Genomic DNA, 26,207 nt, shown 5'->3' on the forward strand with positions numbered 1-26,207 from the left:
TGGCATACTTTTAGGAGCCAGTAAATGCCAGTCGGAAAGGATCTACGCCACTTTGTCGGCCCGTATCTATGCGCATACGTCGGTAAGTGCGTCAGCTATGCAAGTATGATCAATGCATGCAAAAGATAGTGGAAATACCCTTCAGTAATATCATAAAGAGCTCAGCGGAACGATTTCAAGGCATAATAGTTTGTGGCGACCATCGCCAAAAAGGACCTGTCCTATAAGATAGTTCGTGCGAGGCGATGACCAACCCTTGGTCTAATAGATCGTTGCAATCAAAGATATGGTGTCGACTGCCTCACGGCGACGACATGCGGATGGTAATATGTTTGAGCAGGCGTATTTACGCCAGCTACACTGGGATTCCTCACCTATCTATGCCAATTTGGGGTCATCATTGGTACTGACCCGTCTTTCGCACAGCGTATATTACATTTGCAACCACGCGCGCCTCTGATTGGTGTCATTTTGGGAGCTATGCGCTCCAATGATATTATAGACAAAACCTTCCCGGGTAAGATGGTGCTCACCTGGCAGATCACGTTAAATCCTGGTCATGTCTACCATAACATGTGAGCACTAAGGATACCGTGGGCGGTGTTGTTTTGCAGCGTAACATAAGTAGATCACAGTATACATTTATTATTGGTAGCTTCGCTCTAAGTAGAAACGCTAAGCACACCGCAGCGCAGCGGAGGTGTTCAGCTCACACTACACCAACCAACCATGCCCTAGCGTCCGCGGAGCGGGCGCCCAGAGCGCTAGTCTCTCCGCTTCTAACCTTGTAGCGTGTCTGTCCGTCCGTCCGTCCGTCCGTCTGTCAATCAGTCCGTCCGTTTCCCCTCTTGCTGCTTTTGCCTGCCTTTTCGCCTGGCTACAGTCGGCCTGTCTAATACAGTTTCCTCCCATCGTACCGACCGTGCCTATCTTTCTGACTCGACCTAACTATGCAAAAATTACAATTATATCCAAAAGCGTGACACAATTAACTCGCGCCCTGATTGGTCAATACCTGCCGACCTGCGACACTGACTGAATCTGTCGCACGATCAGACCGCCTCTCGCCCTCGCGATTGGACGTAAGGTAAACATTTCTGCCGAGCACGAAACGCATTGATTTGTTGCAAACAGCCAGGCGAGCTGCGCAGATACTTGATTATTGCGCAAAACCTGTCGTATGTACTGCAAATCGGGCACACTAACCACTTTATTTTCTAAGAGCTCTGCACACATCTCATATAGAGATATTTATTATTATTAATGTAGACTTCACAGACCAGTATTTTGTAAGAGCTCAGGGATGTTATTTTCCACACACTTTTCAAAGTAAAGACATTATTAATAGTATTAATATTACTAATATAAGCTTCACAGGCCGCATTTGTAAGAGCTCGGCGATGCTATTTTCCACAGACTTTCTAAAGTAGAGACGATAGTATTTTTTAATACTAAAGTAGGCTTCACGACCAGCGCTTTTTGTAGGGACTTTGCGAATATATATATATATATTTTACGTCACCTGGCACCCACCACTACCACCGTGCAATGAAGGCGCGCGGCTGCACGGTCATTGCGCTATCTGCTCCCGTGCACCGCACCCGACGGATGCATGCGCGCACGATCGATAATTGTTTTAGGCAATTTATATTGCATGTAAAGCATGTATTTGTTTGGGAATCTGATATTAATATATTATAGCAAAGCCAAAACGTTAGTATCAACTGTCTCATATGTTTCTAAATAATAAATACCAGCCTTATATTTCCAAGCTATTGGCTAATATTTGGACGCAAGTATTTTGGTTAAAACAAAATATTTTGCTAACATACGCACAGTTTGCAAAATGGTGGGCCCTACGTGCAAGCAATGCGAGGCGAAGATTGACCCGCTTCTGCTGAACCCGCAGCGGTCTACGACGGACCCCCGAGCGCGCTGCGTCTGCTGCAAGAAGCTGCAGTACGGCTACCCATTCCGTACAATCAGCGGACGGGGCAGCGTGCGGCACTGTATTGCCTGCAAGAACGGCCCAAAAGCGGTTAAGTTCTGGGAGGAAAAGCCTCCACCACCTAACTCGGCCGAAGCGCGTCGCAAGGAAAGCCTGGCGAACGTCAAGAAGGCGATGGGTCCTGACTGGTACCCCAAGAAGAAAAAGAGGCGCAGCCGCCCTCGCAAGCTGACCGCCCGAAACGCCAAGTACATCGAGCAAAAGAAGCAGCAGAAGAGCAAGTAATTGGTAAGTATACCCTTTTAGGCCTTTTCCTACCTATTTTTGTATTTAGTATACTGAGTGACGGTGCGGGGTTTGGGGCCGCACATACGGTAAGCTGACTATGGTGTTGACGCACCTACAGACCGTAGCGCGCTTAAAAAAATAATTAGACGTGGAATCAACTGTGCACCGCTGCAAGTTGGTGGTTCCTATTCGCATACGCGTCACCGTAGATGGCACGTACACTCGCTCACGTGGGCACACGCAAAACCATGCTATCTGTACCACCAACGCTCACAGCGTATATTTCATTAATGTGCGCTCACGAGTGTAAGCTTCAGTATAGAGTGAGCACTATGCACCGACCAATAAGTTGCTGTCGACATAGACACAAGCACGTCTATGGTAGTGTTGACCATACAGGTGTCGTCGCAAGTCGATGTGCCTGTACGCAGTACTGTATTTTAGTTTCCTGTGTATAATGGTCGAGACGAGAGTCCGGTTGAGTCGCGAATGATTATAAGATGTACCCGCCGCGCGCATATTTCGCGTTGACTACTACCTACATACGCGCGGTCAGCTTGCCTGTATCACCGCGGTTATGAACGTCCAGTTAGTGGCGCGCTTGGGCATATAGACTGATCCATCAGAAGTGTAGGCGCAGAAAGCTAGCACCACGATGCAAAAGTACGATAAAGAAACAGTGACCCCATGCATAGGTTGAACTATCACGAGCGCGTGGCAAATACACTCATTAACGACCTTGCGATATATGCACGGACACATCAAATAGCACGCCGAGCGGATAAGTAGGCAGCGAAAGTACTCCATCTAATGTACATGAACTATTATTCAAATCAAGTCTAAGCCTCACTACGATTAGATACTCTGCCTACAGCCATATATCTTCGTATGTTTGTCGTACATATCGGTCCCAGTAAAATGTCAGTTGGAAAGGATTTACGCCACTCTGTCAGTCAGTAGCTATGCAAATAAGTCAGAAGGTACGTCAGCTATGCAAGTAAGATAAATGCATGCGGAAGATAGTGGAAATACCCTTTAGTAACATCACAAACAGCTCAGCAGAATAATTTCAAAGCATAATATTGGTGTTTGTGGCGACCATCGGCAAATACTACCTATCCTAAAAGATACTTCGCGCGCGGAGCTGATTAACATTGCTCTATTCGACCGTCGCAATCGATGATATGTGTCGACTGCCTACGTGCAGATGGGTAATATGTGTGAGTAGGCGTATTTACTCCAGCTACACTGGGATTCCTCACCGATCTACGCATATTTCGTAGCATCATTGATACTGACCCGTCTTCCGTACAGCTTATATTAGCTTTGCAGCCACGCGCGCCTCCGATTCGTGTCATTTTGGGAGCAATGCGCTCAAACGAGATTATAGACAGAACCTTTCCGGGTAAGATGGTGCTCTTCTTGCAGATCACGTTAAACCCTGGTCGTGTCTACCATAACATGTGAGCACTAAGGATACTGTGTGCGGTGTTGTTTTGGAACGTACAGTAATATACGGAGATCACAGTATACATGTACGATATGTTGCTTCGCTTTGAGTAGAAATTCTAAGCCCACCGCAGCGCAGCGGAGGTAGTCGGCCCTCTCTACACCAACCAACCATGCCCTAGCGTCCGCGGAGCGGACGCCCAGACCGCTAGTTTCCCGCCACCTAAACTTGCAGCGTGTCTGTCCGTCCGTCCGTCCGTCTGTCAATCAGTCCGTCCGTTTCCTCTCTTGCTGCTTTTTCCTGCCTTTTCGCATGACTACAGTCGGCCTGTCTAATACAGTTTCCTCCCATCGTACCGACCGTGCCTATCTTTCTGACTCGACCTAACTATGCTAAAATTACAAATATATCCAAAAGCGTTACACAATTAACTCGCGCCCTGATTGGGCAATACCTGCCGACCTGCGACACTGACTGGATCTGTCGCACGATCAGACCGCCTCTCTCCCTCGCGATTGGACGTAAGGTAAACATTTCTGCCGAGCACGAAACGCATCGATTGGTTGCAAACAGCCAGCAGATACTTGATTATTGCGCAAAACCTGTCGTATGTACTGCAAATCGGGCACAGTAACCACTTTATTTTCTGCACACTTCTCAAATAGAGATATTTATTATCATTAATGTAGACTTCACAGACCAGTATTTTGTAAGAGCTCTGGGATGCTATTTTCCACACACTTTTCAAAGTAAAGACGATATTAATAATATTAATATCGTCTTTACTTTGAAAGCTTATATTATAAGCTTCACAGACCGCATTTGTAAGAGCTCGGCGATGCTATTTTCCACACACTTTTCAAAGTAGAGACGATAGTATTTTTTAATATTACAGTAGGCTTCACGACCAGCGCTTTTTGTAGGGACTTTGCGAATATATATCTTTTTTACTTCACCTGGCACTCAACACTGCCACCGTGCAATGAAGGGGCGCGGCTGCACGCTCATTGCGCTATCTGCTCCCGTGCACCCCACCCGACGAATGCATGCGCGCACGATAGATAATTGTTTTTGTCAATTTATATTGCATGTAAAGTATGTATTTGCTTAAAAATCTGATAATATATTATACCAAAGCCAAATTGTAATATTTTAAAACATTTTAATATTTTGCTTAATAATAAATACCAGCCTTACATTACCGTGCTATTGGCTAATATTTGGACGCAAGTAATTGGTTAAAATAATATATGTTGCTTACTTACTCACAGTTTGCAAAATGGTGGGCCTTACGTGCAAGCAATGCGAGGCGAGGATTGACCCGCTTCTACTGAACCCGCAGCGGTCTACGACGGACCCCCGAGCGCGCTGCGTCTGCTGCGGGAAGCTGCAGTACGGCTACGCATTCCGTACAATCAGCGGGCGGGACATCGTGCGGCGCTGTATTGCCTGCGAGAACGGCCCAAAAGCGGTTGAGTTTTGGGAGGAAAAGCCCCCACCACCTGATTCGGCCGAAGTGCGCCGCCAGGAAAGCCTGGCGAACGTCAAGAAGGCGATGGGCCCTGACTGGTACCCCAAGAAGAAAAAGAGGCGCAGCCGCCCTCGCAAGCTGACCGCCCGAAACGCCAAGTACATCGAGCGAAAGAAGCAGCAGATGAGCAAGTAATTGGTAAATACACCCTTTTAGGCCCCCACATTCCTTCCTATCTTTGTATTTAGTATACTGGCTGACCGGGCGAGGCTCGGGGTCGCACATATGGTAGTCAGCCTATGGCGCAGTCAGTATTGTTGACACACCTAAACAGCGTAGCGCCTTTCAAATAATATTTAGCACATGGTATCTACTGTGGACAGCCGCAAGCTGGCCGTTTCTATCTGCGTACGCGTCACACGTACACTCCCTCACTTGGACAAAGGCAAGCCACGCTATCTGTATCGTCAATGTTCACAGAGTATATTCCACTAATGTGCGCTCATAAATTTAAACTACAGTTTTGAGTGAGTACTACGTGCGACAAAACCGTTGCTGTCTACGTAGATACGAGCACGTGTGCGGTAATGCAGACCGTACAGGTGGATGTTGCAGGTCGATGTGCCTGTATGCAGTTCTGTATTTTAGTGTCCTGTCCATAATGGTCGACATATGAGCTCGGTTGAGTCGCGGATGGCTACAAGGTGTACCCGCCGCGCGCGTATAAAGCACTACTGCTAAGAGACGCGCGACCAGCTTGCCTATATCGCTGCGGTATGGCCTGTGCCCAGTTAGTGACGCGCTGAGTCATATAGGCTATTCCATTAGACGCGTAAGCACAGTAAGCCAGCACCATGACGCAAAAGTACCGAGAAAGCGAAAGTGACCCAATGTGCTTTGGCTACCGCGAGAGCGTGGCGCCGACGAGCTTACGAAATCAGCAATGCACGGACATAGCAAACAACACGCCAAGCTGATAAGTAGTGGCATACAGCATCTAACGTACATGAGCTACTATTCGATTCAAATCTAAAGACCACTACGATATGATAATCTGCCTATATCGATATGGTTTCGCATGTTCGTCATACATATCAGAGCTTGCTACTCGGAAAGGATCGACGCCGCTCTGTCAGTCAGTAGCTTTGCAAATAAGTCAGTAAGTGCAAGTAAGATCAATGCATGCGGAAGATAGTGGAATACCCTTCGCTAATATCATAAGCAGCTCAGCGGAAGAATTTCAAGGCATAATATTGGTGTTTTGTGGCAACCATCGGCAAAACATACTTGCTCTAAAAGGTACTTCGCGGGATAGGCTGATTAAACCTTGCTCTAATAGACCGTCGCAAAAAAAAAATGGTGTCGACTGTCTCACAGCGATGACGTGACCGATGGTATTAAGGCTAAGTAGGCGTATTTTCTCCAGCTAAACTGAGATCCCTCACCGATCTATGCCAATTTGGATCATCATTGAAACTGACACGTCTTCTGAACAGCGTATATAAACGCTTTAGCCACGCGCGCCTCCGATTCGTGTCATTTTGGTAGCTATTTGCTCAAATGGTATTGAACAAAACCTTCCGGGGTAAGATGGTGCTCATCTTGCAGATCACGATAAACCCTGGTCATGTCTACCACAACATGTGAGCACTATAGATACTGTGTGCGGTGTTGTTTTGGAACGTAACATAAGTAGATCACAGTATACATTTATTATATGTAGCTTCGCTCTAAGTAGAAATTCTAAGCACACCGCAGCGCAGCGGAGGTGTCCAGCCTACGCTACGCAAACCAACCATGCCCAAGCGTCCGCGGAGCGGGCGCCCAGAGCGCTAGTTTACCGCTCCCTAAACTTGTAACCTGTCGGTCTGTCCGTCCGTCAGTCCGTCGCATTCCCCGTCTTGCTGCTTTTGCCTGCCTTTTCGCATGGCTACAGCCGGCCTGGCTAATACAGTTTCCTCCCATCGTACCGACTGTGCCTACCTTTCTGACTCGACCTAACTATGCCAAAATTACAAATATATCCAAAAGCGTTACACAATTAACTCGCGCCCTGATTGGGCAATACCGACCGACCTGCGACACTGACTGGATCTGTCGCACGATCAGACCGCCTCTCGCATTCGCGATTGGACATAAGGTAAACATTTCTGCCGAGCACGAAACGCATCGATTGGCTGCAAACAGCCAGGCGAGCTGCGCAGATGATTGATTATCTACATTTAGCTACGCAAAACCTGTCGTATGTACTGCAAATCGGGCACAGTAACCACTTTATTTTCTAAGCGCTCTGCGCACTTTTCAAATAGAGAAATTTATTATTATTAATGTAGACTTCACAGACCAGTATTTTGTAAGAGCTCTGCGATGTTATTTTCCACACACTTTTCAAAGTAAAGACGATATTAATAGTATTAGTATTATTAAAATAAGCTTCACAGGCCGCATTTGTAAGAGCTCGGCGATGCTATTTTCCGCACACTTTCTATAGTAGAGACGATAGTATTTTTTAATACTAAAGTAGGCTTCACGACCAGCGCTTTTTGTAGGGACTTTGCGAATATATATATATATATATTACGTCACCTGGCACTCACCACTACCACCGTGCAATGAAGGCGCGCGGCTGCACGGTCATTGCGCTATCTGCTCCCGTGCACTGCACCCGACCAATGCATGCGCGCACGATAGATAAATGTTTTAGTCAATTTATATTGCATGTAAAGTATGTATTTGTTTGGAAATCTGATAATATTATATTAAAGATAAGCCCAATATTAATAATATAAAACATTTTACTATTTAGTTTAATAATAAATACCAGCCTTATATTTCCTTGCTATTGACTAATGTTTGGACACAAGTAATTGATTAAAACAATAAAATTTACTAACTTACTCACAGTTTGCAAAATGGTGGGCCCTACGTGCAAGCAATGTGAGGCGAAGATTGACCCGCTTCTGCTGAGCCCGCAGCGGTCTACGATGGACCCACTGGCGCGCTGCGTCTGCTGCGGGAAGCTGCAGTACGGCTACACATTCCGTAGAATCAGCTAGCGGGACATCGTGCGGCGCTGTATTGCCTGCGAGAACGGCCCAATAGCGGTTGAGTTCTGGGAGGAAAAGCCCCCACTGATTCGACCGAAGTGCGCCGCCAGGAAAGCCTGCCAAACGTCGAGAAGGTGATGGGCCCTCAAGAAGCAAAATAGACACAGCCGCCCTCGCAAGCTGACCGCCCGAAACGTCAGGTACATTGAGCAAAAGAAGAAGCAGAAGAGCAGGTGATTTGGATATACATCCTTATATCCCCTTACCCCGCATAGGTTTGTATACTGGCTGACGGTGCAAGGCTTGGGGTCGCACATACTGTAAGCTGACTGTGGCGCTACCAAGCGTGTTGACGCGCCTATAGAGCGTAGCGCGCTTCAAAATATAATAAGACATGGAATCAACTGTGCACCGCTGCAAGTTGGTGGTTCCTATCTGCATACGCGTCACCGTAGATGGCACGTACACTCGCTCACGTGGGCACACGCAAAACCATGCTATCTGTACCACCAACGCTCACAACGTATATTTCATTAATGTGCGCTCACGAATGTAAGCTTCAGTATAGAGTGAGCACTATGCACCGACCAATAAGTTGCTGTCGACATAGACACAAGCACGTCTATGGTAGTGTTGACCATACAGGTGTCGTCGCAAGTCGATGTGCCTGTACGTAGTACTGTATTTTAGTTTCCTGTGTATAATGGTCGAGACGAGAGTCCGGTTGAGTCGCGAATGATTATAAGATGTACCCGCCGCGCGCATATTTCGCGCTGACTACTACCTACATACGCGCGGTCAGCTTGCCTGTATCACCGCGGTTATGACCTACGTCCAGTTAGTGGCGCGCTTGAGTGATCCATCAGAAGCGTAGGCGCCGAAAGCTAGCACCACGATGCAAAAGTACCGATAAAGAAACAGTGACCCCATGCATAGGTTAAGTATCTTGAGCGCGTGGCAAATACACTCATTAACGACCTCGCGCTATATGCACGGACACATCAAATAGCACGCCGAGCGGATAAGTAGGCAGCGAAAGTACTCCATCTAATGTACACGAACTATTATTCAAATCAAGGCTAAGCATCACTACGATCTGATACTCTGCCTACAGCCATATATCTTCGTATGTTTGTCGTATATATCAGACCCAGTATAATGTCAGTCGGAAAGAATTTACGCCACTTTGTCAGTCAGTAGCTATGCCAATAAGTCAGAAAGTACGTCAGCTATGCAAGTAAGATAAATTCATGCGGAAGATAGTGGAAATACCCTTCAGTAACATCACAAACAGCTCAGCAGAATAATTTCAAAGCATAATATTGATGTTTGTGGCGACCATCGGCATATACTACCTATTCTAAAAGATACTTCGCGCGCGGAGCTGATTAACATTGCTCTATTCGACCGTCGCAATCGGTGATATGTGTCGACTGACTCACGGCGATGACGTGCAGATGGGTAAAATACGTTTGAGTAGGCGTACTTACTCTAGCTACACTGGGATTCCTCACCGATCAACGTATATTTCGTAGCATCATTGATACTGACCCGTCTTCCGTACAGCATATATTAGCTTTGCAACCACGCGCGCCTCCGATTCGTGTCATTTTGAGAGCAGCGCTCAAACGAGATTATAGACAAAAACTTCCCGGGTAAGACGGTGCTCTTCTTGCAGATCACGTTAAATCCTGGTCATGTCTACAATAACACGTGAGCACTAAGGATACTGTGTGCGGTGCTGTTTTGGAGCATAATATACGTAGATCACAGTATACATGTACTATATGTTGCTTCGCTTTGAGTAGAAATTCTAAGCCCACCGCAGCGCAGCGGAGGTGGTCGGCCCTCTCTACACCAACCAACCATGCCCTAGCGTCCGCGGAGCGGGCGCCCAGAGCGCTAGTCTCTCCGCTTCTAACCTTGCAGCGTGTCTGTCCGTCCGTCCGTCCGTCTGTCAATCAGTCCGTCGCTTTCCTCTCTTGCTGCTTTTGCCTGCCTTTTCGCATGGCTATAATCGCCCTTTCTAATACAGTTTCGTCCCATCGTACCGACCGTGCCTATCTTTCTGACTCGACCTAACTATGCTAAAATTACAAATATATCCAAAAGCGCTACACAATTAACTCGCGCCCTGATTGGGCAATACCTGCCGACCTGCGACACTGTCTGGATCTGTCGCACGATCAGACCGCCTCTTGCCCTCACCATTGGACGTAAGGTAAACATTTATGCCGAGCACGAAACGCATCGATTGGTTGCAAACAGCCAGGCGAGCTGCGCAGATGATTGATTATCTACATTTAGCTACGCAAAACCTGTCGTATGTACGGCAAATCGGGCACAGTAACCACTTTATTTTCTAAGAGCTCTGCACACTTCTCAAATAGAGATTTTTATTATTATTAATGTAGACTTCACAGACCAGTATTTTGTAAGAGCTCTGGAATGTTATTTTCCACACACTTTTCAAAGTAAAGACGATATTAATATAAGCTTCACAGGCCGCATTTGTAAGAGCTCGGCGATGCTATTTTCCACACACTTTCTATAGTAGAGACGATAGTATTTTTTAATACTAAAGTAGGCTTCACGACCAGCGCTTTTTGTAGGGACTTTGCGAATTTATATATATTTTTTACGTCACCTGGCACTCACCACTGCCATCGTGCAATGAAGGGGCGCGGCTGCACGCTCATTGCGCTATCTGCTCCCGTGCACCCCACCCGACGAATGCATGCGCGCACGATAGATAGTTGTTTTAGTCAATTTATATTGCATGTAAAGTATGTATTTGCTTAAAAATCTGATAATATATTATAGCAAAGCCAAATTGTATTATTTTAAAACATTTTAATATTTTGTCTAATAATAAATACCAGCCTTACAGTATTGGCTAATATTTGAACGCAAATAATTGGTTAAAACAATATAATTTGCTAACTTACTCACAGTTGTGGGCCCTACGTGCAAGCAATGCGAGGCGAGGATTGACCCGCTTCTGCTGAACCCGCAGCGGTCTATGACGGATTCCCGGGCGCGCTGCATCCGCTGTGGGAAGCTGCAGTACGGCTACGCATTCCGTACAATCAGCGGGCGGGACATCGTGCGGCGCTGTATTGCCTGCAAGAACGGCCCAAAAGCGGTTAAGCTCTGGGAGAAATGCTTCCACCACCTGATTCGGCCGAAGTGCGCCGCCAGGAAAGCCTGCCAGACGTCGAGAAGGTGATGGGCCCTGACTGGTACCTCAAGAAGAAAAATAGACACAGCCGCCCTCGCAAGCTGACCGCCCGAAACGTCAGGTACATTGAGCAAAAGAAGCAGCAGAAGAGCAGGTGATTTGGATATACATCCTTATATCCCCTTACCCCGCATAGTTTTGTATACTGGCTGACGGTGCAAGGCTTGGGGTTGCACATACTGTAAGCTGACTGTGGCGCTACCAAGCGTGTTGCAACACCTAAAGAACGTTACGTGTTTCATATGATAGTTAGCACATGGTATCTACTGTGGGCAGCCGCAAGCTGGCCGTTCCTATCCGCATACACGTCACGTAGACGACAAGTACACTCACTCATTGGGACATAAGCTAAATCATGTTGTATGTCTATCAACGTTCACAGCGCGTATTCCACTAATGTGCGCTCGCAAATTGAAACTACAGTATTAAGTGAGTAGTACGTGCGACAAAACTGTTGCTGTCTACGTAGATACGAGAACGTGTGCGGTAATGCAGACCATACAGGTGGATGTTGCAGGTCGATGTGCCTGTATGCAGCTCTGTATTTTAGTGTCCTATCTATAATGGTCGACCTATGAGCTCGGTTGAGTCGCGGATGGCTACAAGGTGTACCCGCCGCGCGCGTGTAAAGCACTACTGCTAAGAGACGCGCGACCAGCTTGCCTATATCGCTGCGGTATGGCCTGTGCCCAGTTAGTGACCGGTCTGGTCGTATAGACTGATACATTAGAAGCGTAAGCACAGTAAGCCAGCACCATGATGCAAATGTACCAAGAAATCGACAGTGACCCCATGTGCTTTGGCTACCGCGAGAGCGTGGCGCCGACGAGCTTACGAAATAAGTTATGCATAGATATATTAAACAACACGCCGAGCTGATAAGTGGTAGCGAGATTACAGCATCTAACGTACATGAGCTACTATTCAATTCAAGTCTAAACACCACTACAACATGATAATCTGCCTATATCGATATGGTTTCGCATGTTCGTCATACATATTAGAGCTTGCCACTCGGAAAGGATCTACGTCACTCGGTCAGTCAGTAGCTATGCAAAGAAGTCAGTAAGTGCGCCAGCTAGACAAGTAAGATTAATGCATGTGAAAGGTAGTTGAAAGACCCTTTAGTAATATCATAAAGAGCTCAGCGAAGCAATTTTAAGACATAATATTGGTGTTTGTGGCGACCTTCTACCTGTCCTAAAAGATACTTCACGCGTGGAACGGATCAAACCTTGCTCTAATAGACCGTCGCAATCAAAGGAATAGGCGTATTTACTTCAGCTAAACTGGGATTTCGTAGTATCATTGATACTGACCCGTCTTCTGAACAGCGTATATTACATTTGCAGCCACGCGCGCCTCCGATTCGTCTCATTCGGGGAGCTATGCGCTCAAATGGGATTATAGCCCAAACCTTCCCGGGTAAGATGGTGCTCATCTTGCAGATCACGTTAAACCCGGGCAATGTCTCCCATAACATGTGAGCACTAAGAGTATTATGTGCAGTGTGATTTTGGAACGTAACATAAGTAGATCACAGTGTACATATATTATATGTAGCTTCGCTTTTAAAAGAAAATCTAAGCACACCGCAGCGCAGCAGAGGTGGTCAAACCTCCCGGCACCAACCAACCATGCCCTAGCGTCCGCGGAGCGGGCGCCCAGAGCGCTAGTTTCCCGCCTCTTAACCTTCTAGCGTGTCCGTCTGTCAATAAGTCCGTCCGGTTCCTTTCTTGCTGCTTTTTTCTGCCTTTTCGCATGGCTACACTTGGCCTGTCTAATACAGTTTCATCCGATCCTACCGATCGCGCCTACCTTTCTGACTCGACCTAACTATGCCAAAATGTCAAATATATCCAAAAGCGTCACACAATTAACTCGCCATCTGATTGGGCAATACATGCCGATCTGCGACACTGACTGGATCTGTCGCACGATCAGACCGCCTCTCGCCCTCGCGATTGGACGTAAGGTAAACATTTCTGCCGAGAATGAAACACATCGATTAGCTGCAAACAGCCAGGCGAGCTGCGCAGATGATTGATTATTGACGTTTAGCTACGCCAAACCTGTCGTATGTACTGCAAATCGGGCACAGTAACCCCTTTATTTTCTAAGAGCTCTGCACACTTTCTCAAATAAAATAATTATTATTATTAATGTAGACTTCACAGACCAGTATTTTGTAAGAGCTCTGGGATGCTATTTTCCACACACTTTTCAAAGTAAAGACGATATTAATATAAGCTTCACAGGCCGCATTTGTAAGAGCTCGGCGATGCTATTTTCCACACACACTCATTAAAGTAGAGACGATAGTATTTTTTATTTTAAAGTAGGCTTCACGACCAGCGCTTTTTGTAGGGACTTTGCAAATATATATCTTTCTTACTTCACTTGGCACTCACCACTGCCACCGTGCAATGAAGGGGCGCGGCTGCACGCTCATTGCGCTATCTGCTCCCGTGCACCGCACCCGACGAATGCATGCGCGCAAGGTACATAGTCTTTTAGTCAATTTATATTGCATGTAAAGTATGTATTTGTTTGGAAATCTGATAATAATATATTATAGCAAAGCCAAATAGTAATATTTAAAAACATTTTAATATTTTGCCTAATAATAAATACCAGCCTTACAGTACCGTGCTATTGGCTAATATTTTGACGCAAGGAATTGGTTAAAACAATAAGTTTTGCTAACTTACTCACAGTTTGCAATATGGTGGGCCCTACGTGCAAGCAATGCAAGGCGAAGATTGACCAGCTTCTGCTGAGCCCGCAGCGGTCTACGATGGACCCACTGGCGCGCTGCATCTGCTGTGGGAAGCTGCAGCAGGGTTACGCGCTCCGTACAATGAGCGGGCGGGACATCGTGCGGCGCTGTATTGCCTGCGAGAACGGCCCAAAAGCGGTTGAGTTCTGGGAGGAAAAGCCCCCACCACCTGATTCGACCAACGTGCGCCGCCAGGAAAGCCTGGCAAACGCCATGAAGGCGATGGACCCTGACTGGTATTCCAAGAGGAAAAAGAGGCGCAGCCGCCCTCGCAAGCTGACCGCCCGAAACGCCAGGTACATCGAGCAAAAGAAGCAGCAGAAGAGCAAGTAATTGGTAAATATACCCTTCTAGGCCCCCATTTTCCTACCTATTTTTGTTTTTGGTATACTGGCTGACGGTGCGAGGCTTGGGGCCGCATTAACGGTAAGTTAACTATGGCGCTGCCAATAGTGTTGACGCACCTACAGAGGGTAGCGCGCTTCAAATAATAATTAGCGCATGGTGTCTACTGCGAACCCTTGCAAGCTGACTGTCCCTATCTGCTTCCGCATAACAATAGATCGAGAGTACACTCGCTCACTTGCTTACATGCAAACCATGCTATCTGTGACATCAGCGCTCACAGCGTATGTTCCATTAATGTGCGCTCACAAATTGAAACTACAGCATCGAGTGAGCACTACACGCGACGATTAAGTTGCTGTCTACATAGATACGAGCACGTGTGCGGTAGCGCAAACAATACCGGTGGGTGTGGTAAGTCGAACTGTCTGTACGCAGTACTATACTTTAGTGCCCTGTCCATAATGGTCAAGATAAGAGCTCGGCTCAGTCGCGGACGGCTAAAAGGTGTACCCGCCGTGCGCGTAGATACTGCGTTGAATACAGGTGACAGACGCGCGGCCAGCTTGCCAGTATCGCTGCAGTATGGCCTGTGCCCAGTAAGTGACCTGCTTGGTCATATAGACTGATACATCAGAAGCGTAAGCACAGTAAGCCAGCACGACGACGCAAATGTACCGTGAAAGCGACAGTGACCCTATGCATAGGTTTTGGCTATCCCGAGGGCATAGCATATATACCCATTTGCGACCTTGCGTCATGAGCTATGCACTGACACATCAAATAGGACGCCGAACTGAAAAGTAGACAGCGAAAGTACTTTATGTAACGTACACGGGCTACTATTCGATACAAGTCTACGTATCACTACGATCTGATAATATGCCTACAGCCAAGTGGCTTCGTATGCTCGCCATACATATCGGAGCCAGTAAATGTCACTCGGAAAGGATATACAGATCTCTGATAATCATTAGCTATGCAAATAAGTCGGTAAGTAAGTCAATGGCGTTCATCCTATCATAGAAGGGTTATGAGATTAAATTTATTATTAATTACAATCTAATTTATTGATACGAGTCAGCGAACATCACGTACAGGCCCTTCACTGATATCATGATACTATGAAGAGCTCAGCGAGGCATATGGAGAGGCGAAATTGGTATATTCTGTGACCCTCGGCAGATACTAGCGGCTCTAAACAATAATATGCATGCAGAGACAGACAAAACTCGCTCTAACGGACCGTCGCAATCAGCTATATGGTATAGAATACCTCTCGGCTAGACAAATAGTACACGTCACTCAATTCACCCGATGTCGTTGTATCCCAATACACTTCGGTCGTCGTTATTACTAGCGCTAAACTTATCTGAGATCTCCTCACCGATTTATGCTGAGGTTTCGCGCACCAATAATACTGATCCACCTTCTAAATAACCGAAAGTAACTTTGCAATGAAGCGCACCTGAAAGTGTGGCATTTCAGGAGCGAAGCGCTTAGCCGAGAATTAAGACAAAATCTTTTAGGGAAAGACAGTGTTCATCATGCAGATGACTTATAGCCCCGGTGGTAACGGCGAAGACTTCATCTTCGCAATAGTTACTGTCACGTCTACCTGTACCATGATGCTCAACAATAGCCATCCATCACGCGGGTATCTATTTGTAACAGCCAGTCGTCACGCAGACCTTTTATAAGTGAGGCTGTCAAAAATGACTTCAAATAATACAAGAGGTAGGCTGACAGGCAATTGGTGATGTAGAACACGTAAACACTAAGGATATTGTGTACATCGTTTGTTGCAACGCAACATAACTTGAGCACAGTATATTTTATATTCTAAATGGAGTTTTGCTTTGAGTAAGGGTTTCTGAGCCCACCGCAGCGCAGCGGAGGGTCAACCCTCTCTACACCAATCAACCATGCCCTAGCGTCCGCGGAGCGGGCGCCCAGAGCGCTAGTTTTTTGGTATTATTGTGCTTTGCAGATGGAACATCCATCCGTGGATGGCGACTGGTCGCGGATGCTAAAGTTTCCGACTACCAAATTTTACCAGCGAATTGCACGCGACCCATTCTCGCTTTTTGAAAAGGGGTTAATACGACATGCTTAAGTTTAAAATACCGGTATAGCATTTGCTCCTAGAGCACTTTATAGCTCGATCTTTGGAGCAACGATTTTTTGGATAGAATCCAAATCAATGACGGATAAATTAAAAAGGTGGAGCTTTATATGAAATTACACCGATTTGATCATTTTCCCTACTTCATCTGATTTCAGCAATGTCCGATGCTGTAAAAATGGTCGACGCCAGCGCCACTCCTGGAGCTCAGGACGCCCTCACAAGCTCCGCAGCAGGTTCATCCTGTACGTCATATCTGTGTGTCGATGAAGGTGACAACTCCGACGCGGACCGGTTCCTGGACGTCGTAGTAACCAGCGTCGACTTAGGCCTTCCCAGTATCACCCAGACCTTCGCGTCGTCTCTCTACACCTCGGACCTCCATGTTTACACCGTCGAGTTCGTCGTGACCAAAGGCGTTACTTCCTACTGCATCAAACGGCCGCTAAACACGCTGTTTGACGTGCTCAAAAGCATCCAAGCGGCGGCTCCGAAGCAAAATGATGGAGCCTCTGAACAACCTACGCTGCCGGAATTCCCGTCTAAGGGTAATCGCAACGTCTCAGTGGTAGCCCAATGGTGTGCTCAGATGACGGCTTACCTAGCCGCCCACCGCTGCGGAATGTTAGACCTGCATCCAGACTGGCTGAGTTTTGTAGCTGAACGCGACGAGGACAAAGGCGCTCGAATGCATATGACAGCGGTAGATTTTATCTTGCAACCTTTTCCGTTAGAGAAATTTTATGTCCCGAGAGGCTCACGGCATGAGGTCGTGATGCAAGTGAAGGTCAAAAAGGACGACGAGTCCCCGCAGTTTATTGTGTGGAAGTTCGAGTTGGAGGATTTCGACGTGGACTTCAGTGTGTCGTTTGCTCCCGAACCGTACGAGCAACCCGTCGAAATTGTGCACGCGAGGACGAGATATGTGTCGACGACTACAAGTCGTGCTGTTCAGGGTTTGTACCGGTGTCTACGGCCAGGGAAGGCAACGTTAGTGTGGGACAACTCGTATTCGAGACTGCGAGGGTAAGTGAGGGGTATCTACTGTAAACTTGAACAGTAGAAACCCGAGTCTTAACTGGTGTGTCTATTAATTTTTTATGCAGGAAGAGTGTTCTGTACCAGGTTCAAGTAGTGAGCAGCAGCATTATGGAGTCAGCGACTGCAGCTGCTGATGCGCTGGATGAAGCTGTTCAAGCGGAGAAGGCGCGCGATCAAGAGCGAGATGCAGCTCTGTCCTCGGCGCTAATTGTAAGCTCTGGATCATCATCTGACGCAAGCCAGCAGTCGGGGTATTCTGCCTACATCCCGGAGGCTATTGCTCAGCAGAGCTGGCTACTCAGTGCGCCGATTAACGCAGCGGGGAATCTGGCTTGGAAATTATTTGGGTCGCAGGAAGAAACAGCGGTAGTTCCATCGTCAAAAGCCCAACGCAGCGGAGGATCGGACAGTGAGGCTCGTAGTTTGTTGGAAGAGCTGAATGGGCTCAACATGCAGCTGATGGAGCGGATGGTACGTTAAGCTGTGGTGAAGCCGCTCGAATTGCGCCGAAGTTTATCCATACATCTCGTCTCCACTTATGTAGGAAAGCTTGGAGGATAGTGTAGCCAAGTTGACTACAGAACGCGACCAAGAACGGTCGAAGACGCACATGGCAATTGTAGAGAAGGAGAATTTGGCTAATGAAGTGAAGGCGAGGGAGCAAGAATTAGCGTCCATCGCAGGTGAGCTCCAGCGGATACAGAGGGAACGTGAAGCATGGCGTGAGATCCAAGCGGAACGTGATGCCCTACTGGAAGAAAAACATCGTTGGGCAATGGTACGGCACGCCAATTGCCATGCTGCTTGAGTGGTATTGCACTAACATCTTGTGGCCCAGACGGATGACTTTGACGGTGGCGATGAAGAGACCACCAGCCTGGCAAGTGAAATGGACTCGACGACCCGCAATCGACTTGAACAGGAACTTGGTCAGGCTGAAGCAGCAGTGTTACGGTGTCGTGCAGAGTTAGGGTATCCTTTAAACAACCATTTGACAGGCACTTCTACCAGATTGGAAAAAATTGCAAGGGAAATGGCCGCGACGAAGCAGCAATACGAAGAACAAATGCAGACCTGGGAACAAGAGCGTCTGCAGCTGACTCAACAGCTAGTAAAAGCTCGTGGCCAGAGGCGTGTGCTCGTGACGGAAATCCGTAACATGCGCACGCAGACAGAGGGGCAGATCGCTGTGGCCATGGCTGAAGCGAACGAGGCGCGCATGGTGAACAAGCGGTTGAAGAAGCAGAATGAACTGCTGTTGACGCAGATCAGGACGCTCATTAACGAGGCTGAAGAAAATGAGAAGAAGCTGCAGGAAGTTCGGGACGAGCTGAAGCAGCAACAGCCGCGACAACCAGGAGACTTTGAAGCTCAATCTAGGGACACAGTAACGGGAAAGGAAGGTGTGGCGATGCTAGACCTTTCAGTCAGGAATGAATCACCTCCAAATAGTGATAATCTCCACACTGACGCAAGTCCAAGTGAAGCAAGTCGAGATGAGACAATAGAACAGGAAGAAGACTCGTCGATCCCCTATACGTTGAGCGAGGACGACATTGCAGTCTTGAATGGGCGTCCGCCTCCGTCTGCATCGTTGATACCTGCGTATTCTTCCTCTCCAGAGCGACATGAAGAGGCACAAACACTCTCGTTTTCCTCGTCCCCATCGACCATCACTCATGACAATCCGTTTCGTGCACGACTCGTGGCCTTCTTCGAGGAACGCGACCCGGGTAAACTCGTGGAAGTGGACGAGATGCTCGCAAGCTACAAGGGCGTCGAAGAGTCTCTTTTCGAGAGCTTGGAGCTGAAATACAGCTTCTTGGAGCTCAATCAGCGCATCGCACAAGCAATGTAAGCCACAAAAGTCACATTTTTTTCAGATTGCAGCTCAGAGCTCCATTAAAAAATGTAAAAACATACGAGCAGCTCGGCTGCTTCCCTGTCACACTTCAAGCTCACTCCTTCTTCGTCTTGGGTGCCTTGTTGCCGCGGCTCGTGCAACAGCCGCACATGCAGCCGAGCAGCAGACCGAGAAGAAGCCCTCCGGAGAAGGTCACGAGCAGCACGTTCTTCTTGGTGGCCAGCAGCGTGATGAAGTCCCTCTTGACGTCCTCCGCCTGCTGCACGGCGAAGTCCAAGAGGCTTGGGGCGGCGTTCACCACTTCGCCCTCCACCTTCTTAAAGCCACCGCGGGCAAATTCTGCAAGATCCTCAAGCGTGCGCTTGCCCGAGTACTTGTACGACTTGCCGTGGCTGAAGTGCAGCAGCGTGGGGAAGCCGCGGATGCCGAAGCGCTTGCCCAGCTCAGCGTTGGCCGTCACATCAACTTTTGCCACATTCACCTGGCCCTTGAGTTCACTCGCCACCTTTTCGTAGATGGGCACCAGCTTCTTACAATGGCCGCACCATGGCGCGTAGAACTCGACGAGCCAGTCGCCAGTCGTGGCGCCCGAACCTGCTTGCGTCTTGTGCTCAAAGTCGTCGTTACTGAGCACGATCACGTTGGAAGCGGCGTCATCGGCGGCTGCCAGCTGCAACGCGCCCAGAAACGCAAGCAGCGCTACGCACAGGAATTGCCAGCAAGACATTACGAGATTGAATGCTCCAGCGTTCTTCACTTAAGATTCAGTCCGCGGAATTCTTTATGGCCTGACGCCTTGACGTGGTGTTGTCGCGATCTTACTTCGACTTGGCCACGTGGAGCTGCCGCTGATTGGCTGAATTAAGTGATGGTATGTACGCTAAATAACTCGGATAAAGAATGACAAGGATAAGAAGGAGGTTCAACACGTTGAAGTAAAAGTAAAGCTTTGCTTGATAAACGACGGGTCCACTTCTTCACATGATGTAGTGTAGCTTTTTGGGGTGGCGTCGCAGCTTGCCGCTCTTGATCAGCCGCACCACCACACTGTTGCTTACTCCAAGCGCCGTCGACAGTCCTCTCCCAGTCATTCGGCGCTCCGCGGGAACCGCTGCAATGCGAACTTTGAGCTCTTCGTCCGGCACCTTCGGCTTCCGTCCCGAATGACCCTTGATCCGACTGGCGACGTTGCCTGCCAACCCGTCCGTCGTACTGGACGCCGTGTGCAGCTTCCACAACCGACGAATCGTAGCACGATGCACCCCAAAGTGAGTAGCAGCAGCCTTCATGTCCCCGTGCTTGAGTCGTCCTCCGGCACTATTTGCCAATAGGTAGTGAACGATCGTCACACGCTGCTGGTCCGTGAGGTTTTTGCGCTTCTCTTTGGGCGATTTCGCCGACGATTCCATAACCAATGTTTCGACTGGGATCTCCAAAGCCATCTCCGCCAGTTTGGGCGGCGCTTCCAGTGACATTTCCGATAATTTAGTTGGCACCATCACAGACATCTCCGGCATGGGGAGAGCAGCTAATGCCATCTCCGTGGCTTGCAAGGAGGTGGTGATCGGAAGCGCTGGGGTCTCGGTCGAGGGGGTCTCCATCTCGGACTGGTCGACTATGTTTGCTGCCTTTCGTTCTCAGTGGTTGTGTTTTCTTTCGCTTTTCATCCAATTAAATGCCTCTATTTGAGTTTTATACCCAATCAAGTGTTGGGTGGTGCAATCATAGTGTGCGCAAATGGTACAATCAAATCACTGGCTCCAAAATGGCTGCGGGTTATGCGGCATACGCAACACAGGTGTCGGATGCGCTGCAGACGCTGTTAGAGACGACCCGGGTGAACATTAAGCCTGCAGTGGAGCTCGTGTCTTGTGGATCGGGTTTGAACGAGCATTTCGTGTCAAAAACGTCGCTGGCGAGGCATTTGGTGGGGACAACAGGTATATTATCCAGTCGATCTTTGGTATTGACACTTTATCCTGGTGCTGCCTTGACCATAGTGGAAATGCCATGGAGAACGAAGACTTCCAGCTATCAATAATGGAGCTGTAAGGTGCTTGGTGCAATCATGTTTGAAAGTATCACAAACTGATTATAAGAGGCCTTGTGTTGGCAGTTCTACTATGGCAGTCGCAACCGCGTAAATGCTGTAGACGACACACAGACCAATGCAGATTTGGCCGAAGAGGGGTCTAAAGAGATCACTGCATTACAGAGTTTGGTGGAGGCAGAGGCAGACGGCCAGGGACAACAAGAAGGAGTGGTCGCTGCGATTCAAAGAACTGCAACGTCTGCAGCCGCATTCTATCAGCAAGTACAAGCGTGGCAGCGTATCCCGCAGGCATTTGCTTCCATGGAAGACGACGAACGCGAACTGGTAGCTTCCTTGTCATTGCGCCGGTGGTTGAACGCTGAGCTTGGTCGTCCTGGAGTACTTCCTGGAGATGACCAGCTCGATGAAGAGCTGGTTGAATATGTGGCAGGACTGCTGGACCACCCAGACTTCTGTCAGCCCGATTTATTGGTATTGGAACTTCACGAGTTTCTTGGTAGCAACGTTAACGTCAGTTGTGTGCTTGGTGTAGTTTGAAGAAGCCAGTCTTACTGACAATGACTTGCTTCCGCTACCAGAAAATCGTGCTCGCCCTTTGGAAATTTATGATTGTCGAGATCGGACTGCGTAGTGTATTCGTACGTGTATGTGGCTGACAGATTGGTTATCATTGGTAAACTAACATACTGTGTTTGGACTCAATAGAAGCTGGAAACGACGAAGACAGTTAATAAGATTCAAGTGGAATCTTCAGGGACAAGTCGTGCTGCATCTCCAAGCGCAGAACTAACAAACGCTCAACCCCAATCGAGTGATGCAACTGCCGAACGCGACTACAAGCGTCGACGAGCTTCGTACAGAGGGAAGGTTGGCACGAAGATCGGTCCTGCGGCATACCGCGAAATGATCCAGAAGCACATGATCGGACTCAGTCTCGAAATGGATCGAGAGCTTGTGCTCGGCGGTGGGTTTCGCGATGTCGATGACGGTGTCAATGGGCCTAGCAAAACCCTGTCTGCTCGCAGTTTAGCTGTAGATTGGCGCGATTCTACTGATGCGCTTGAAGTGCGCAATCGAAGCCGACGCCAGGATAAACGATCTAGCAGAACACGTCACTCCAAATCTAGATCCAGATCGAGAGGGCGATCCAGCAGTAGGAAGAGGTCTCCCGTGCGTCACAGCAGGAGGAGGAGAAGCCGAAGCAGAGATAGAAGTTCCCGTCGGCAGGACCGCAACCACCCAACTCGCCGTCGAAGCAGACGGAGTCTCAGCAACAATCGAGAGAGTCGTCGAGATCGCCACTGATGGACTGATTCAGCGTACAGGAAACCAAAAAGCGATGGTTTCAATTTGCCACTAAGCCATGCCGTCTAGCGCGCAAATAGACGGTGAGTTTTCTCAACAGAGCTTTACTGGTGGGCGTGGCACTTTTCAAGTGTTCTCGTGCAGCTCAAGATCGCTAGAAAGTATCGAATTCTTCATGTCGCGACAGTGCAAGCTGGGGGGGTCGACTATGGGCTCACTGATCTTTGGTGGTGGCGACAACCAGTCGTCCTACCTTGACGAACGAAAGTCGCGTCGCTCAAATCCTCAACATCCTGAAGCTCCCGAACACGGCGACAACAACATCAAAACTCCCGATGCAGGAGCTGCGGGGCTGTCGTACTACGCCCCACCGACAGCTGCACAAGAGCGCCGCGATCGCGTTACCGCCGCGCCGGGAGCTGTCTCGTGGGAGACCTTGCAACAAAGCACTGCGTTGGCGGTAGTTCGTCGTAACGACTACTCGGGCAGTAGATCGGACTACTTCGCGAATGGAATGGGTGGCCAGGACAGTGAAAACAACCAGCAGCGACGAACTCGTCGGATGTTTGAAGCGCCCGGCGGAAGTTCATTTAAGCTGGGCTAGACAGCTAAACGAAAGATTAACAAATGAGCATTTCAAATAATTTGCAGTTGTGATACATGTAACTCCCTATCTATAGTTATGGAACTACTTCAACGACGAATAGGAGGCACCTCTTAAGCCTCTCAACAACTGTCTGCTTGAAGCGCTCACAATTCCACGCTCCTCATTGGAGTGATGGGCGGACTTATCTCGAGGAATTCGGTGGCTCCGCAGCAGCCTCTTTCTGTTGTGGCGGACAGTGTACTCTTGCAAACTGGGAAGGACAAGAACAACAAACACCACAAGTTTAACACGCTGGTACCAGACCCACAGGCATCAAGTCAGTCGTCACAAAGCAGTTGTCGAAACTCAAGTCGCGCAGATCTCCGTGTACAATTTCTCAAGGCTGTGAAACGTGGAGACGTCTCTGCGATGGAGGACTTGTTACAAAAGTATCAACAACAGCCAGGGTCACAGATTCCTGAAACTCAAGAAGAGGAAAGTGAAGAGGGCACAAATGAAGAGTTGGTTAATATCCGAGGTATGTGGGAGAGTACGCCACTGATCTCCGCGGCGCAGTACGCACACTGCGAAGCTGCTCTTTGGCTACTGAACCATGGGGCCAACCCTCATGCCAGCAACGAGAAAGCTGTGACGGCACTATTGCTGGCGAGTCTGGAAGGGCTGACACCCGTGGTTGTGCGACTACTTGAGACTATGAACACACAGGAAAACTCTCTCGCTATCGGACAAGTTGGTGTCGTGTACAATTCCGCTGCAGACGTGAATGTTCGGCTTAGTCCGCTGCTTGCAGCAAGTATGAATGGTCATTGTGAAATTGTTCGACTGGTTCTTAAGCATGGCGCTGCAGTCAATCAGCAAGTGGTTATCAGCGTAGGCTCTGGAGCGACAACGAGCTCTGCCGTATCAGGAGGATCTACTGCTTTATTGCTAGCTTCGCGATATGGACACGGCGACGTAGTAACTCTGCTTCTTGAACGAGGTGCAGATTTTACGCTACTAGATGGGGCGACAGACAGCTCAGCCTTATTATCAGCATGTGAGCACGGCCACGAAGAGTGTGCCATGTTGTTGCTTGAAGCGATGACACTTTCATTGACAGCGGGGCACAAAGCTCGTCGATCCAGTGTTATGGAGACTGAGAAGTGGCAAGCTGCCAACCACCAGGGCTTCACACCTTTGCACTTTGCAGCAGCGAATGGGTTGCTTACCATCTGTAAAGCACTACTAACAGCTCCAAAAGCGCAGCAGCAAAGTCTTGAGGATGAGGTCATGGCTACAGCTTTCGTGAACGCCCGAGCTGGGGCTCGACGTGAGAGTGCGCTGCTGCTCGCTGTTCGGAAACGACAGCATCAAGTGGCACGTTTGCTGTTGGAAGCTGGTGCCGATGCAGAGCTCGCAGATCGAGGCGGAAATACCGCGACGCAGGTGCTAGCTCGCAACAAACAAGAGGCATTGCTTCAGCTGTGCGGAGCAGCCGTCAGCAAGTCGCAGCGTCAGCTTTCAAGCGAGTCTCCTACAGTTGATGATGTGTTGGTATCTACAGCCCGCAGATCAAACAAAGAAGTAGAACTTCGAGGAGCCGAAGCGAATGACGCAGACGAACATGATGTCGCTGCCACAGATACGCTAATAGACGTGACTTCAACTTAGCCAAAACCTGTTCTATAGCGTAAAAATGATGTTAGGCAGGTTCAACTGTCCGCCAGCAGACTCGCAAAGCGATGACAAGCTCCGCTACAGTCGGGAAGAAGAAGAAGCGACGGCCGAAGCTTGCGCCACGTTATGCACTAAAAGAAGACGGGAAAGATGATAATGATGAGGATTTTGCAATAAACACACAGCAAGCAGAGTTGGTGCGCGAGGTGTTCACCTCCGCCACGTGCCGCTGCTTTGTGCTCAAGTCTTTCAGCGAGGCCAATTTCCACAAAAGCCTCAAATATGGAATCTGGAGCACCACTACAATGCACAATGCGCTGCTAGATCAAGTCTTTAAAAGTGACTTGACAGCAGTGAGGCCAGTGTTATTCTTCTTCAGGTTAGTTCTGATACTTCGACGTCTGGAGTGTGACTAACGTTATTTTGACAGTGTGTGTGGCACCAAGCACTTTAATGGAGTCGCTCGCATGACGTCGGGGGTGAGGACGGATGCGCAGTTCCAGTTGTGGGAGAAGCTTAAGTACGAAGGGTTCTTCCAAGTCGAATGGCTGCTGGTCAAAGACGTGCCCAACTACGTCTTCACGGGTGTCAGGATGAGCAACACGCCTTCGAAAAAGTCCATCACATCGTGTCGGGACTGTGAAGAAGTGCTGTTTGAAGAGGTAAGCTGGATTCGGGTACTTGTATCAGACACGGGTAGAGCTAGTAGAGCTAATAACTGAGTCATGCTCTTGTGTAGGCCAATGAGTTCCTGTCCATTTTCACTGAGTTCGATAGCCGCTCAAGTGCTTGGGATGATTTCGAACACTATGACCAACTGCAAGAGCAGATGGAGCGCAAACGAGGATTAACGCTGCCCGAAGATGCCAATAAGACAGATCTGGAGTTGTACATCGTGCCTCTAGCACAGGAGCCCGCAACGATCTCGTAACGCTGATCTCTGGGGCTGATCTGGGTGTCATTGTACTGTAGACACCAATCGATCGC

At 48.5% G+C, this 26,207-nt stretch overlaps 6 protein-coding genes across 6 annotated transcripts; 4 read left to right on the plus strand and 2 right to left on the minus strand.

The window, feature by feature from the left end:
• Window positions 1–16,842: 16,842 nt before the first annotated feature.
• PITG_01790 (uncharacterized protein) lies at window positions 16,843–19,243 on the plus strand (the record flags this gene model as incomplete). Its single annotated transcript, XM_002908353.1, has 5 exons — window positions 16,843–17,720; window positions 17,801–18,206; window positions 18,280–18,513; window positions 18,574–19,138; window positions 19,188–19,243. The coding sequence occupies 5 exons, from the start codon at window positions 16,873–16,875 to the stop codon at window positions 19,241–19,243; spliced, it is 2,109 nt and encodes a 702-aa protein (XP_002908399.1).
• A 450-nt stretch (window positions 19,244–19,693) lies between these two features.
• On the minus strand, window positions 19,694–20,326 carry PITG_01791 (protein disulfide-isomerase, putative; the record flags this gene model as incomplete). The annotated part of the gene is made up of 1 exon (XM_002908354.1): window positions 19,694–20,326. The coding sequence occupies one exon, from the start codon at window positions 20,324–20,326 to the stop codon at window positions 19,694–19,696; it is 633 nt and encodes a 210-aa protein (XP_002908400.1).
• Window positions 20,327–20,576: 250 nt separating this feature from the next.
• Window positions 20,577–21,215, minus strand: PITG_01792 (uncharacterized protein; the record flags this gene model as incomplete). The annotated part of the gene is made up of 1 exon (XM_002908355.1): window positions 20,577–21,215. One exon carries the CDS (start codon window positions 21,198–21,200, stop codon window positions 20,577–20,579), a length of 624 nt encoding a protein of 207 aa, XP_002908401.1.
• Window positions 21,216–21,609: 394 nt separating this feature from the next.
• PITG_01793 (uncharacterized protein) lies at window positions 21,610–23,601 on the plus strand (the record flags this gene model as incomplete). Its single annotated transcript, XM_002908356.1, has 5 exons — window positions 21,610–21,647; window positions 21,730–22,162; window positions 22,231–22,290; window positions 22,358–22,616; window positions 23,116–23,601. The coding sequence occupies 5 exons, from the start codon at window positions 21,610–21,612 to the stop codon at window positions 23,559–23,561; spliced, it is 1,236 nt and encodes a 411-aa protein (XP_002908402.1).
• Window positions 23,602–23,735: 134 nt separating this feature from the next.
• PITG_01794 (uncharacterized protein) lies at window positions 23,736–25,214 on the plus strand (the record flags this gene model as incomplete). The annotated part of the gene is made up of 1 exon (XM_002908357.1): window positions 23,736–25,214. The coding sequence occupies one exon, from the start codon at window positions 23,736–23,738 to the stop codon at window positions 25,212–25,214; it is 1,479 nt and encodes a 492-aa protein (XP_002908403.1).
• A 71-nt stretch (window positions 25,215–25,285) lies between these two features.
• PITG_01795 (uncharacterized protein) lies at window positions 25,286–26,151 on the plus strand (the record flags this gene model as incomplete). The annotated part of the gene is made up of 4 exons (XM_002908358.1): window positions 25,286–25,343; window positions 25,413–25,599; window positions 25,651–25,882; window positions 25,960–26,151. 4 exons carry the CDS (start codon window positions 25,286–25,288, stop codon window positions 26,149–26,151), a joined length of 669 nt encoding a protein of 222 aa, XP_002908404.1.
• Window positions 26,152–26,207: the final 56 nt, after the last annotated feature.

This window comes from Phytophthora infestans, genomic scaffold (assembly GCF_000142945.1).
Source record: "Phytophthora infestans T30-4 supercont1.2 genomic scaffold, whole genome shotgun sequence".
Lineage (NCBI taxonomy): Eukaryota > Oomycota > Peronosporomycetes > Peronosporales > Peronosporaceae > Phytophthora > Phytophthora infestans.